The 13,241-nt window shown below is 40.6% G+C and overlaps 1 protein-coding gene across 6 annotated transcripts in view; it reads left to right on the top strand.

Annotated features, from left to right (window-relative positions):
• Positions 1–13,241, top strand: part of SIDT1 (SID1 transmembrane family member 1) — a 98,546-nt gene that overhangs the window by 51,368 nt on the left and 33,937 nt on the right. For all 6 annotated transcript variants that reach the window (XR_009351134.1, XM_059164097.1, XM_059164095.1 and 3 more), the window contains 3 exons: positions 593–664; positions 1,089–1,182; positions 11,272–11,315. Coding sequence is in view for 5 of the 6 variants with exons in the window: in XM_059164097.1 (XP_059020080.1) it covers positions 593–664; positions 1,089–1,182; positions 11,272–11,315 (210 nt within the window). In the remaining variant the exon portion in view is untranslated. The remainder of the gene's footprint in view (positions 1–592; positions 665–1,088; positions 1,183–11,271; positions 11,316–13,241) is intronic.

Here is a 13,241-nt window from a genome sequence, read left to right as displayed (position 1 = left end):
AAAAAACAAAGTTTCACTGGCTGGAATAATGGAAACCAAAAGATGAGACAGCTTTTGTTTTTGTGGCTATTTCCTTCAGATGTCTCTGGCCTAACTGAGCCACTCGGATAGCAGAGGAAGGGTCGAGCCTTCTTCACTCAAGAAGTGGGGGCTGCAGTCTCATTGCTTCAATACTACCAAAATGCACCAAGCAGGGGCGCCTGGGTGGCTCAGTGGGTTAAGCCGCTGCCTTCGGCTCAGGTCATGATCTCAGAGTCCTGGGATCGAGTCCCGCATCGGGCTCTCTGCTCAGTGGAGAGCCTGCTTCCCTCTCTCTCTGGCTGCCTCTCCGTCTACTTGTGATTTCTCTCTGTCAAATTAATAAATAAAATCTTTAAAAAAAAAAAAAAAATGCACCAAGCAAAGGCCACATTGAAAGTTTGGCCCAAAGGGGGTATCAGATGGTCTGCAGCTTTGGAGGCTAGGTTTTCCTCCAGTTCTTGCTACAAGGAAATTCAACAACCAGAGCTAATTGTGGACAGTTTTTGAACTGTTCAGATGAAAGGCCAAGAACCAAGTATCTGATCTACTGTGCCTCCTTCTTTTTTACCAGGAAAGGAGAACCAAACCTGGAATCTACAACGAACAAAGAACCTTAAAGTGACCATTGTTCCTTCCATTAAAGGTCAGTGTTGGCTCTAGGATTCAATAGAGAACAATTTCTATGTCAGGAAGTCAGTCATATGCATCGTTACTCATGTCATCCTTCCAGAGAAACATCGTAAGAAAACTGATATTTACCTTAGAGATAGAAGAGACAGTCAAAGCATTCTGTTAAATCTCTTCCAGAAAGAGAGGGAGCTCAATTGTGAAGTTGTATACAGGAAGTCCCTTCCTAGCTTCCACTGGGTACTCATGACTATGAAAGGCGGCATTTGTGGATAAGTCTGGGGGAACTCCAGCAACTTTGTTGCCTTTGCGGCAAATGGAAATGTATTAGGATTTCAAAATGGGTGTGATGGAGATGGGCCCTTGAAGCTGTCCTATCCCAAACACGGTCCTCTTTTCTCCTGGGGACTTGCTGACTAAAGTTGTTTCTCTTCCCTTAGGATCTGTTTATGTGAAATCCATCCTTCTCAGTTCCCTCATCTTCTTCTCCTTCTACCTGGGATGCCTGCTCATTGCATTTGTTCATTATATCAGGTAGGTCAAGAATATCAAGAAATGTTCACCCCCTTCTCCTGTTTCTGCATTGGGCTTTAGAGCCGTATTGACCAGATTCAACTCTACCTCAACCACCAACTGTGTGACCTTGGGCTAGTTACTAAACATTTCTGTGCTTCAGTTTCCTACTCATCAAAATGAGATCATCATTTCCCTCCTGGAATTGTAAAACTGCAGTGTTTAAGTCAATGTCCTACACAGAGTAAGTGCTGGTAGAATGTTAGTTCTTTTCATAGTTAATAAAACTCAATGGAAAGACAGTGTGGGTATTTTTTTGGACCAGAAAGTCTTATAAATCCTATGGACTGTAGGAAATGATAAGTTCTTCCTCATATGGAGAAACACATTAGATATTCCATAAATAGTTTTAAATATTCCATCAACAAGTAAATTAATGCCTGAAATAATTCTTGAGGTATAATAAATAGCAGGGGTGATGTGCTCTGCTACTGCATTACCAGCTGCTTTCTTTCTACTGCAGCATCAATTTTCCAGTAAAATGTCCCTGGAGAGATAAAAGGAGATGGTTGCACTGTAATTTGACCAAGACAATTTCCCTTTCCAAGAGTTTGGAGCCCATAATAAAAAGAGCCCCAGTTTCTCCTTGCATCTCTGTGCAGACCCAAACACTGTGAATTCTGTACTTTGTTGTGGTCTCTGGGAAACAACTACAAAGGAATGGCAGAAGGCCTACAATAAACAAATGTTCTTTCCCATCTTGAACATGTAAAGAAAACAAAGCATGGGTTTTCAACACAGTGTTCTCAGACTCCTGGGCAAGTTCACAGCATCAGTAGAAAACCTTCATGGCCACTACTAGCACAGAGCTGTCTCAGCGATCCAGGCCTCTTTCTGGTTCAAACAATAACTCTCTTCGGGGAACTTTATAGAACCTTTCAATTGAGAAACTGAATTTTAAAGCCCTGGGACTACCACTGGCCACATCTGGCACAATTTGACCATCAAAATCATTAAGAATAATACGGTTATAAACCATTGAGAAAAATAGAAATCCATGAATCCAAACTGATAAAGAAAAGAAGGAAGGAAGGGAGGAAGGGCAGGCCTAAATACCTCCAGATACAAATCTGAAGTCACTAAAACAGGCACACATTAGGGAAGGGAGCCATTAGCAAATGCTGACGGTGTAAGGGAGGACTCTTGCCTACATCAGAATGCCAAAAGCTGAACTGAAAATATGGAGGGAGTGCTGCAGTTGGAAAATCATCCTTTTGCATAGATTAACAATCATTGGTGGATACTAATCTAAGAGGGGAATCTGATGAGAATCCAGGTACTACACTGCCGTAAAGTGCATCCCCATGATTTGCTTCCTAGTTGTAAGAGAAACATAGTGACTCGACAACGGAAACGCAGACTCGGATTGGCTGGGTGATCAAAATTAATGTGAGCAAGGGGAAGAGGACGTTGTGTGCCCCCACATGGGATGCTCTGAGGAGACAGCACCATGGATGCAACAGTCCAGCCAGAAATGCATGTTTTGTATGAAATCCTGAGGGAAAATGGATCCAATTCAAAATGACAAACACTCTATTAGAATGTGTCGTCCAAGACAAAGGCAGGCCGCGGAAATGGCCTAGATAGAAGGAGACAAGAGATACGGGCAACTAAAGGCAACACCTGGTCTCAGATTGGATCTTTTGCTAGAAGAAGAATATGCTATAAAGGACATTATTGGATCAGTTAACAAAATCGTACTACAGACAGATTAGATAAGAGTAACATATTGAAGTAAAATTTGCTGAATTTGATGGTATTGTGGTTAAGTAAGAGAATATCAGAATATCTTTATTCTTTGGAAGTATTGAGGGTGCCTGGCTGGCTCAGTCAGTAAAGCATGGGACTCCCGGGGTCATGAGTTTGAGCCCCGTGTTCGGTATGCGGCTTACTTTAAAAAAAATGGAAATACTTGGGAATAACAGTTCATGACATAAGCAACTTACTTTCCCATGATTCAAAAAATTATATATATTTTTGTGTGTGTTATATATATCATATATATATATGATATATATATATCGTGCAGAATGATAAAGCAAATGGGCTATCTTGCTATCAGTAAGTGAATCTAAATAAAGGCTATATGGGTGTTCTGTATTTTATTCTTACTTTTACCACTTCTCTGTAAATTCAAAGTTATTTTCTAATAAAAGTTAAAAACAAAAACCCCCGTGTACAGGCAAACATATCTGGAAAGTATGTACATTAACTGATTACCAGCCTACTTAATTTACTAGATCACAATGGCTGACATTTAATAGGTACCCTGCTGGGCCCTCTAAGCTAGCTGATTATCTCATCAAATACCCTACAACAAGGACTAGTATTATCACCACTTGAAGGTTAAGGAAATTGAGGCCTCGAGAGGTGAAACAGTTGAACCAAAAATTCATAGCCAATAAATGAGGGAGCTGGGATTTGTCTGAACTTGCAGGCAGTCTGGGTCCAGAGCCTGCCAGGCTGGTCAAGATGGATCTGGAGTGGTTGGGGCATGTGAGGGAGGGCAGTCCTGATCAGGGAGGCCAAGACAAAAGTCAGGCCCCCCAACATGGGTGCGATCGGAAAAGGACCCAAAAAGCTTTCCATTTTGACTCAGATGAGCTCCAAGCTCATGCAAAAAGAAGTTCATCTCTTCTGCCTCTCTTAGGAAGACCATCTCTATGCCTGATGATTTAAATTTTAGAAGATAGGATTTTTACCTCATTAGTTAACTAGCATGGGTAATCAATATACAAACAGACAAAAAGTTAAGATCTGGATATCAGTCTCCTTAAAGTTGTCATTCGGCCTACAGAAGAAAGCACAGTTTTTGCAAGTTGTGGTATAAGGCTCTGTTGAAACCTCTGGCTGCCGGATTATTTTGCTACAGTCGACTGCACAAGCATGGATTCTTTCCAAATATAGAGAACCTGAAAATAGAAATCTAGAGACATAAGAACTATCTGGCATTCTTTTTTTTTTTTTTCTAAAGATTTTATTTACTTATTTGACAGACAGAGATCACAAGTAGGCAGGGAGAGAGAGAGGGGAGGAAGCAGGCTCCCAATGAGCAGGGAACCCGATGCAAGCCTTGATCCCAGGACCCTGAGATCATGACCCGAGCAGAAGGCAGAGGCTTTAACCCACTGAGCCACCCAGGTGCCCCCATCTGGCATTCTTAATAAGAGGACAGACTGAGGGAAAATGTTAATGGAACTCTTCCCTCATTGAACTAAGCAGAAGTAACAAAGTTTTCTACAAAACCAAATGAAGCCAGTCCTGGAGCATAAGGCCACTTGCTTGGTGTACTCCCTGTACTTTATTATTAATGTATGTGGGATTTGCAGTATATGCTATGAAGTCAGAATGAAACATGGATAAGAGACTTGGCTCCCACCCTCGGGAAGCTAAGAATCCAAGTACTAGCTGTACCGACTTGAACCTAAACCCCCGTTCCCCTGCCATTCCCAGCCACAGTCCATTCAACAAGCATTCAAGGAGCCACTACAATAAATGTGCCGACCCTGGGGCAAACACTGGATACATGTTCTCTTACTCATTTCTCCCAACCATCCTGCCAGACATTGAGTTCAAACCGCACACTCCTGGGAGCATTCACCCTTCCCTTGCTTCTTCCACCGGTTATCGATGGCCACAGTAATGCTGCATAACAATCAACCACAAAAACTCCAATGGCATACAGCAATAAGTAGTTAAGTTTACTTAAAAATCTCCAGGTCAGGGACGCCTGGGTGGCTCAGTTGGTTAAGCAGCTGCCTTCGGCTCAGGTCATGATCCCAGTATCCTGGGATCGAGTCCCACATCGGGCTCCTTGCTCAGCAGGGAGCCTGCTTCTCCCTCTGCCTCTGCCTCTGCCTGCCATTCTGTGTGCCTGTGCTCACTCTCTCCCCCTCTCTCTCTCTGATAAATAAATAAAATCTTTAAAAAAAAAAAATCTCCAGGTCAGCAAGATGCTGCCGCTAATCCAGACCCGGGCTCAGAGCTCTCCGCTGGGTGTGGTCACAGTGTGAGATCACCTGGGGAGTCCTCGAGAGTGGGCTCCTGCAGGACCGGCCTCAGCAGCCCTTGATCTCTCCCGTTCCAGCCGGCTGACCCTGGCTTCCTGTATCTCTGAGAGAGATGACAGAAGAGCGCAAGGCCTGCTTAAGACGTAGGGTCAGCAGTGGCATCTATCACTTCTCCCTTCCAGTAGTCAACGCAAGTCCTGCGGCCAGCCTTGATTCCAGAGGTGAAGATACAGACTCCACCTTTTGATGTAAGGAGCTGAATGCAAGAGGAGGTGTCACCGTTTTGTAATCAGCTGGCCCTGTTCTCATCTCCTATTTTCTCTTTGCACCTGGGATACTGCCCGCCTCAGACTAGCTTTCTAAATCATTTAACCCCTCTACTGAAGAATTCTGTCAGCTCCGAAACCTATGGCAAATGTGGATAAAGGCTGTTAGTACAAACACATCATCTTTTATGAGTCCATAGAATTGCTTGCCAGTTAATATCACTAGGATTGTTTTAAAAAGAGATTTCAACAAGTGTCGGTGAGGATGTGAAGGAAAAGAACCCTCGTGGACCGTTGGTGGGAATGCAAACTGGTGCAGCCACTGTGGAAAACAGTATGGAGTTTCCTCAAAAAGTTAAAAATAGAGCTACCCCATGACCCAGTAATGGCATTACTGGGTATTTACCAAAAAGTACAAGAGCATTAATTAAAGAGTATTATGCTAAGTGAAATAAGTCAGTCTTCTAGAGAGACAAAGACTATTTGACTTCACTCATGTGGAATCTAAGAAACAAAACAAATGAGCAAAGGGGGTGTGGGGGAATAAGAAAGACAAAGCAAGAAACAGACTCTTAACTATAGAGAACAAACCGATGGTTACTAGAGTGGGGGGGCGGGCATCAGTGAAACAGGTGAGGGGGATTCAAGAGTGCACTTACCGTGATGAGCACTGGGTAATGTATAGAGGTGTTGAATGACTATATTGTACACCTGAAATTAATATAACACTGTATGTTAACTGTACTGGAATTAAAATTTAAAATTTAATTTTTTTTTAAAAAGGGACTTTGCCAGAGCTTCATTTGCCAGCTAAAACAGTTAAGCCAAATTGTAGCTGTTCTCTTTAAAAATATTTTTTTTTTCATTCAACAAACGTTTAGTTGTAATTTCCTATGTGCCAGGCTCTGTCCCAGAACTTAAGGATGCAGTGGTGAACAAGAGAGTCTAGCTCCGGCTCCAAAAGAGCTTATATTGTACAAAGGAAAAACACACAAGCAAGCAATTAACAAAGCAAATAATTTCAGCTAGTGACAGGAGGAGAAAAAAAAAAACACTGTAGTGTGATAGAGAATGGATTGGGAAAGCTACTTTAGATTTGATTTGTTCAACAAGGAAGATCTCTCAGAAGTGAGACTTCAATAGCAAAAAGGAGCCAACCATGTGAGGATGTGGTGAGAGAGTGGCCCAGACAGAGAACAATAGCAAAGGCCCTGAGGCAGGGATGAGCCTAGGAACAAAAGAGGTATGAAGAGAAGTTCTTCCACCAAACGTACTAGGATCAGGAATGTGCAACTTCTAGAGTTGCCATCTGGAAGTAAACAAGAGCACGTACCAAAGCGCAAGCATGTCTCACCCCTAACTTTCCTCCTCCCTGACTCTAAGCTCACATCCAAAAGAGACGCTCCTTTTGTGAGATGATGGTAATTCACATCTTAGTGTTTCACGGACATTCCCAAATGATATACCTGGCTTTTTTAGTAAAAGCTTTACTGAGACATAATTCACAGATCATAAAATTCACCCTTTTAAAGGATACAGTTCAGTGGTTTTAGTATATTCACAGTTGCAAAAACCGTCACCACTATTTGATTTTCATCACCTCCAAAAAGAAACTTTCATCGAGATTACAGGATATAAGATCGATATACAAAAATCAGTTGTATTTCTATACACTAGCAATGAACAATCCAAGCATGGAATTAAGAAAACAATTCCATTTTCAATAGTATCAAAAATAATAAAATACTAAGGGCATGTGGGTGACTCATTAGGTTGAGTGTTTGACTCTTGGTTTTAGCTCAGGTCCTGACCTGGGATCGAGCCCCACATGAGGTGGGGGTGCCGGTGCACACTCAGCAGGGAGTCTGCTTGAGGATTCTCTCTTTCTCCCTCTCCTCCTCCCTCTGCTCACACTCTCTCTCCAAAATAAATGAATGTTTTTAAAAATAATAAGAAACTGGGGCACCTGGGTGGCTCTGCCTTCAGCACGGGTCGTGATCTTAGGGTCCTGGGATCAAACCCCACATCCAGGGTCTCTGCTCAGAAGGGAGCCTGCTTCCCCCTCTCTCTGCCTGCCTCTCTGCCTACTTGTGATCTCTGTCAAATAAATAAATAAAATCTTTTTAAAATAATAATAATAATAATAAACTTAATACATTTAACAAATTAAATATAAGATTTGTACACTGAAAATGACCAAACGTCCTTGAAACAAATTAAAGAGGACCTAAATAAATGGAACGATAACCCATGTTCATGGTTTGGAAGACTGAATATTACTAAGATGGTGTAGTAAAATCATGGCCCCCAAAAGATGTCCAAATCCTAACATCCAGAACTTGTAAACATGTTACTTTACATGGCAAAAAGAAATTTTACAGATGTGATAAATTATGGACATTGTTCTGGAGTATCCATGTGGGTACAATCTAATCACAAGGGTCCTTGTAAGAGGGAGGCAAGTGGGTCAAGGGCAGAAGGAGATGTGATAATGGAAGCAGAGGTTGGAGCAGTGCACTTTGATGGTAGAGGAAGGGGCTATGAGTCAAGGAATGCAGGTGGCCTCTAGGAGCTAGACAGGGCAAGGAAAAGTGTAATCCCCCAGGAGAGTCTGGAAGGAATACAGCCCTGCTTGCTACCTTGGTTTTAGCCATATAAGATGCATTTTGGAATTCTGACATCCAGAACTGTAAGATAATAAATTTATATCATTCTAAGCCATTAAGTTTGTGATAATTTTTTACAGCAGCAACAGAAACTAAAACACATTGGGACAATACTCCCCAAACTGATCTATAGATTCAAAACAATCCCTATCAAAGTCCCAGCTGACTTTCTTACAGAAACTGACAAACTGATCTAAAAATTCATAGGGAAATGCAAGGGACCCAGAATAGGTAAAATAGTCATTTAAAAAAAAAAAAAAGAAAAAGAACAAAACGGGAGGTCTTACACCTTTTGATATCAAAACTTACTACAAAGCTGCATAATCAAAACTTTGGTGCTGATATATGGAAAGACATATAAATCAATGGAATAGAATCGAGAGGTTAGAAATAAACTCCTTACATCTATGATCCTATTTTTAATAAGGGTACCAAGATAATTCAATGGAGAAAGGATATTCTTTCCAACAAATGTTGAGACAACTGGGTATCAACCTGAAAAAGAACACAGTTTTGCCCCTACCTTATACCATAGGAAAAAATTAACTCAAGGGGTCCTTGGATGGCTCAATCAGCAAAGCACGTGACTCTTGATCTCTGGGTCATGAGTTCAAGGCCCACAGTGGGTGTAAGGATTACTTAAGAAAAAAAATTTGGGGGGTGGCTGGGTGGCTCAGTCAGTTAAAGTGGCTGCCTTCGGCTCAGGTCTTGATACCAGGGCCCTGGGATCGAGCCGCACATGGCGCTTAGCAGAGAGCCTCCCTCTGCCTCTGCCTGCCACTGAGCCCACTTGTTCTCTTTCTGTCAAATAAATAAATAAAATCTTTAAAAAATAAATATAAACTTAAATAAAATAAAATCTTTTTAAAAATGAACTCAGATCAAAGATCTAAATATAAGAGTTAAATCTATAAAACTCTTAGAAGAAAACATAGGTGTAAATCTTTTGTAACCTTGGATTAGGCAATAGTTTCTTAGGGCACCAGAAGCATAAGTAACAAAAGAAAAAATATAGATAAATTAGACTTCATCAAAATTAAAACTTTGGTACTTTTTAAAAAATTTTTTAAAGATTTTATTTATTTATTTGACAGAGAGAGGGAACACAAGCAGAGGGAGCAACAGGCAGAGGGAGAGAGAGAAGCAGACTCCCTGCTGAGCAGAGAGCCTGATGTGGGATAAGTTGAACTGATGCAGATGCTTAACCAACGGAGCCACACAGGGACCTCTGTGCTGCTTCTTCTTCTTCTTCTTCTTCTTCTTCTTTTTAATATTTATTTATTTTATTTTAGAGAGAGAAAGAGAATGGGAGCTGGAGGGACAGAGGGGGAGGGAACAAGAATCTCAAGCAGGCTCCCCACTGAGCGCAGAGCTGAACATGGGTCTCCATCTCTCAATCCTGACATCATGACCTGAGCTGAAACCAAGAGTCAGGTGCTTAACCGGCTATGCCACTCAGGAACCCCAAAACTTCTGTACCTTTAAAGGGCCTATCAAGGAAGTGGCTCAGTGGGTTAAGCCTCTGCCTTCAGCTCAGGTCATGATCTCAGGGTCCTGGGACCAAGCCCCTGCAACGGGCTCTCTGCTCCATAAGGAGCCTGCTTCCCTTCCTCTCTGACTGCCTCTCTGCCTACTTGTGATCTCTGTCTGTGGAATAAAGAAAAATCTTTTAAAAAAATTTTTTTAAAAAGGAAGTGAAAACACAACACAAAATGGGAGAAAATGTTTGTGACGCATATCTGTTAAGAGTCTAGTATCCATACTATATAAAGAATTCTTATAAGCCAATGATACAAAGAAAAATAAATAAAAAGGGCAAAGGATTTGAATAGATATTTCTACAAAGAAGATAAACAAGTGGCCCACAAGTATATGAAAAGATGCTCAACATCATCAGCCATCAGGGAAATGTAAATCAAAACAGCAATGAGATACCACTCCTTATCCACTAGGATGACTACAGTATTTTTTTAATGGAAAACAACAAGAGTTGGTAAAGTTGTGGAGAAATTGATACCTTACACAATGCTAGTAGGAATACAAAATAGTTCCTGCTATAATACTACTGTGGAAAGTTTTGAAAAAAAAGAAAAATACAGTTACCTAATACCCAACACCTCCGTACCTAGGTATACCCAAGAGAATTCAATATCCACACAGAAACTTGTACTCAAATGTTGATAGCAGTGCTATTCCTGACAGCCAAAACATGGAAACAACCAAATGTCCGAGTGTAAACAAATAAATGAAACATGGTGTACCATACAAAGGAGTATTATTCAATCATAAAAGACTGATGTATTGATTCATGCTACATATAGATAAACTCTGAAAGCATTATGCTTAATGAATGAAGCCAGTCGAAAAAAGACATTTAGTATGGTTCACATGAAACTTCCAGAACAGGCAAATATATAGAGACAGAAAGTAGATTTGTGGTTGTCTGAAATGTACATAAGTGGGTATTGGGGAGTGACTGCTATTGGGGGGTGATGGAAATTTCTGGAATTAGATAATAGTGATAGTGGCACAGTATTGTGGGTTTTTAAAAGATTTATTTATTTGTTTGTTGTTTGTTTGTTGGAGAGAGAGCACAGGTAGAGGGAGAAGGAGAAGTGGCTTCCCACTGAGCAGGGAGCCTGATGCAGGACTCGATCCCAGGACCCTGGGATCATAACCTGAGCTGAAGGCAGACGCTTAACTAACCGAGCCACTCATTTGCATAATTGCACAGTTTTGTGAACATATTAAAATTCATTGAAATGTACACATTGAAGGGTGAACTTTATGGTGTGTGAATTATCTGAAAATAAAGGAATCTGGGAATAAATTAATGAATTTATGCACGTAGAAACATGCTTAGGAGTGGAATTGGCCATATGATAAGTCTATGTTTAACTTTCTGAGGAACTGCCAAAGAGTTTTCCAAAGTGGCTACACCATTCTACAGTCCGGCCAGCAGTGTGTCAGGGTGCCAGTTTCTCCACATGCAAAGGCTCATTTTTAAGAGATTCTAGCAGACAATTCGGCAACAAAGTCTATGGGGAACAAAAGTAAAAGGCCGAGGTTTTCACTATCTTAGAAGCATGTGTGTGCGTTTGTTTACAGGTTTCAAAGAAAATCCATTGATGGAAGCTTTGGTTCCAGTGATGGTAAGAAAAACCCTGGTTTCAAATTCAAATGATTATCGAGTGTGTGGCAACATCCCATTTGGTGGTACTTTTCTCTCTTTGCCCAATTTCCAAACTCTCTCTCGTCCTCTCCCACAGAGTAATCTAATCTGCACTCTTTCTACAGAAAGCAGAGCTAGTGAGAAGCAGTTTTCACAGTTGGTAATTACTGAGCTGTGGAGCTCATGCTAAAAACCTTTGCTCAGAGTGTCCCTTGCAGTTATCCATACCATTTATCAGCCATTCATCTTTTTTTAAAAGTTGAGTCTTTTCTAGGATGTAAATCGTTGTCCCCAAACTGACTTGTGAACAAAAGTAAGAATTTATTGTGTCAACTCTAATACAGAGCTCACTTTTCCCAAATTGAGAAAGAGGCTTTTTTTTGTTCACGTAGCTAAAAACCTGAAATGTTTGAAACTAATTAGTATAATAAAGAGTATAATAACTCTTTGATTATTTGACCATCGTAAGATGCCCTTTCCTCCAGTCTGATAATTGAACAAAGGAATTCAATTACCTTATCTTTTTATCAAGTCTTTAAAAATTTTAACTGTCCTCATTTTTTTAATTGAGAAATAATTGACCAGTAATACTGTGTAAGTTTCAGGTATGAACTCAATGATTTGGTATCTGTATATACTGCAAAACAATCAGCACCGTGAGTCTGGTTAACATCCATCACCATAGAGAGTTACAATTTTTTTTTTCTTGTGATGAGAACTTGTAAGATCTACTCTTTTAGGAACTTTCAAATATATGATAAGTAGCATGAACTACAGTCACCAAGCGGCATCTTACATCCCCAGGACTCATTTATCTTATAACTGGAAGTTTATATCTTTTGTAAATGTCCGCATTTTTGAAAAGTCTAAATCAGTGTGAGTTACTCAGTGTTTGTAAGTTCTTTGGCATAGAGTGCTTATTTGGAAAAGGAACGATGAAATGAAACTTGATTTTTAAGTCACATACAGCAGATATTTAGTTCTGTGTTTTCTGTACTTAAATGAGCCCGCAGAATATTAGAAAGACACAAACCCGTCCCCTACACACCCAGCAGAAACATTTCTCACTCTGCTGAAGGGCTGCTTCTCCTGCCTTCCTTTGATTTTTTGTCTTCCTCAATGTTAGCATGTTTATTTTTCCAGCCAACCAGGCAATTGGTTTTGATAACATTTCAACTGTGAAAGGACACCTGCTCTAGTGTCTTTAAAATTTGAAGTCCTACTTTCCCTTGTATTCATAAAATGTGTAAGTGAATCTGTCTTCTCTCTGGATCTCATCCTTTTTCTTCTGGTGTTCTCCAAGTTCTACTCTTAGTTTAGGTCTCCACTGAACTTAGAAAGCCTGACTAATCAGATGCCATTGGTGCTCTGTGAAAGAAGGGTCTGTTATTTTTATTTTATGAGTGAAGACATTTTATTATTGTAATTCAAATTATTGTAATGATAATATTGTAATAATAATAAGGAATTTCCATGTTTGGAAGAGTTTCCTGAACAGTTCAATATAAGGGGGCAGAACTGAGTCCTCAGCCAGATCATTATCCAAGATCAAGAAGGCTCTGAAAATTAGCTACAAGCTACAGGCACCCTTCAGGTGACAAGCAGAAATGAATGAATGCATGAGTGAGTGATAGAAAGAAGGCAGGAAGGAGAAGAGGAGAGGAGAGGAAAGGAAGGGAGAGAAAGAGAGAGAAAAAGAGGAAGGGAGGGAGAAAGAGAGAGGGAGGGAAGAAGGGGGAGAGGGAGAAAGAAAGTAAAGATGCATCGGTTAGGATTCACATGGTTGCAAATAACAACAAAACAGAGCTCAAAACATGCTTAAATAATAAAGAGGCTCCTCCCTTTGCAAGTTGAGCAGAAGGGTGGGCTTCAGGGTTGACTGAGTCTGGTGGCTCTGGTCCCTTTC

Source organism: Mustela lutreola, chromosome 2 (assembly GCF_030435805.1).
Source record: "Mustela lutreola isolate mMusLut2 chromosome 2, mMusLut2.pri, whole genome shotgun sequence".
Classification (NCBI taxonomy): domain Eukaryota; kingdom Metazoa; phylum Chordata; class Mammalia; order Carnivora; family Mustelidae; genus Mustela; species Mustela lutreola.
Note: the sequence above shows the minus strand (reverse complement) of the source record. Positions and strands in the feature narration are given on the sequence as shown.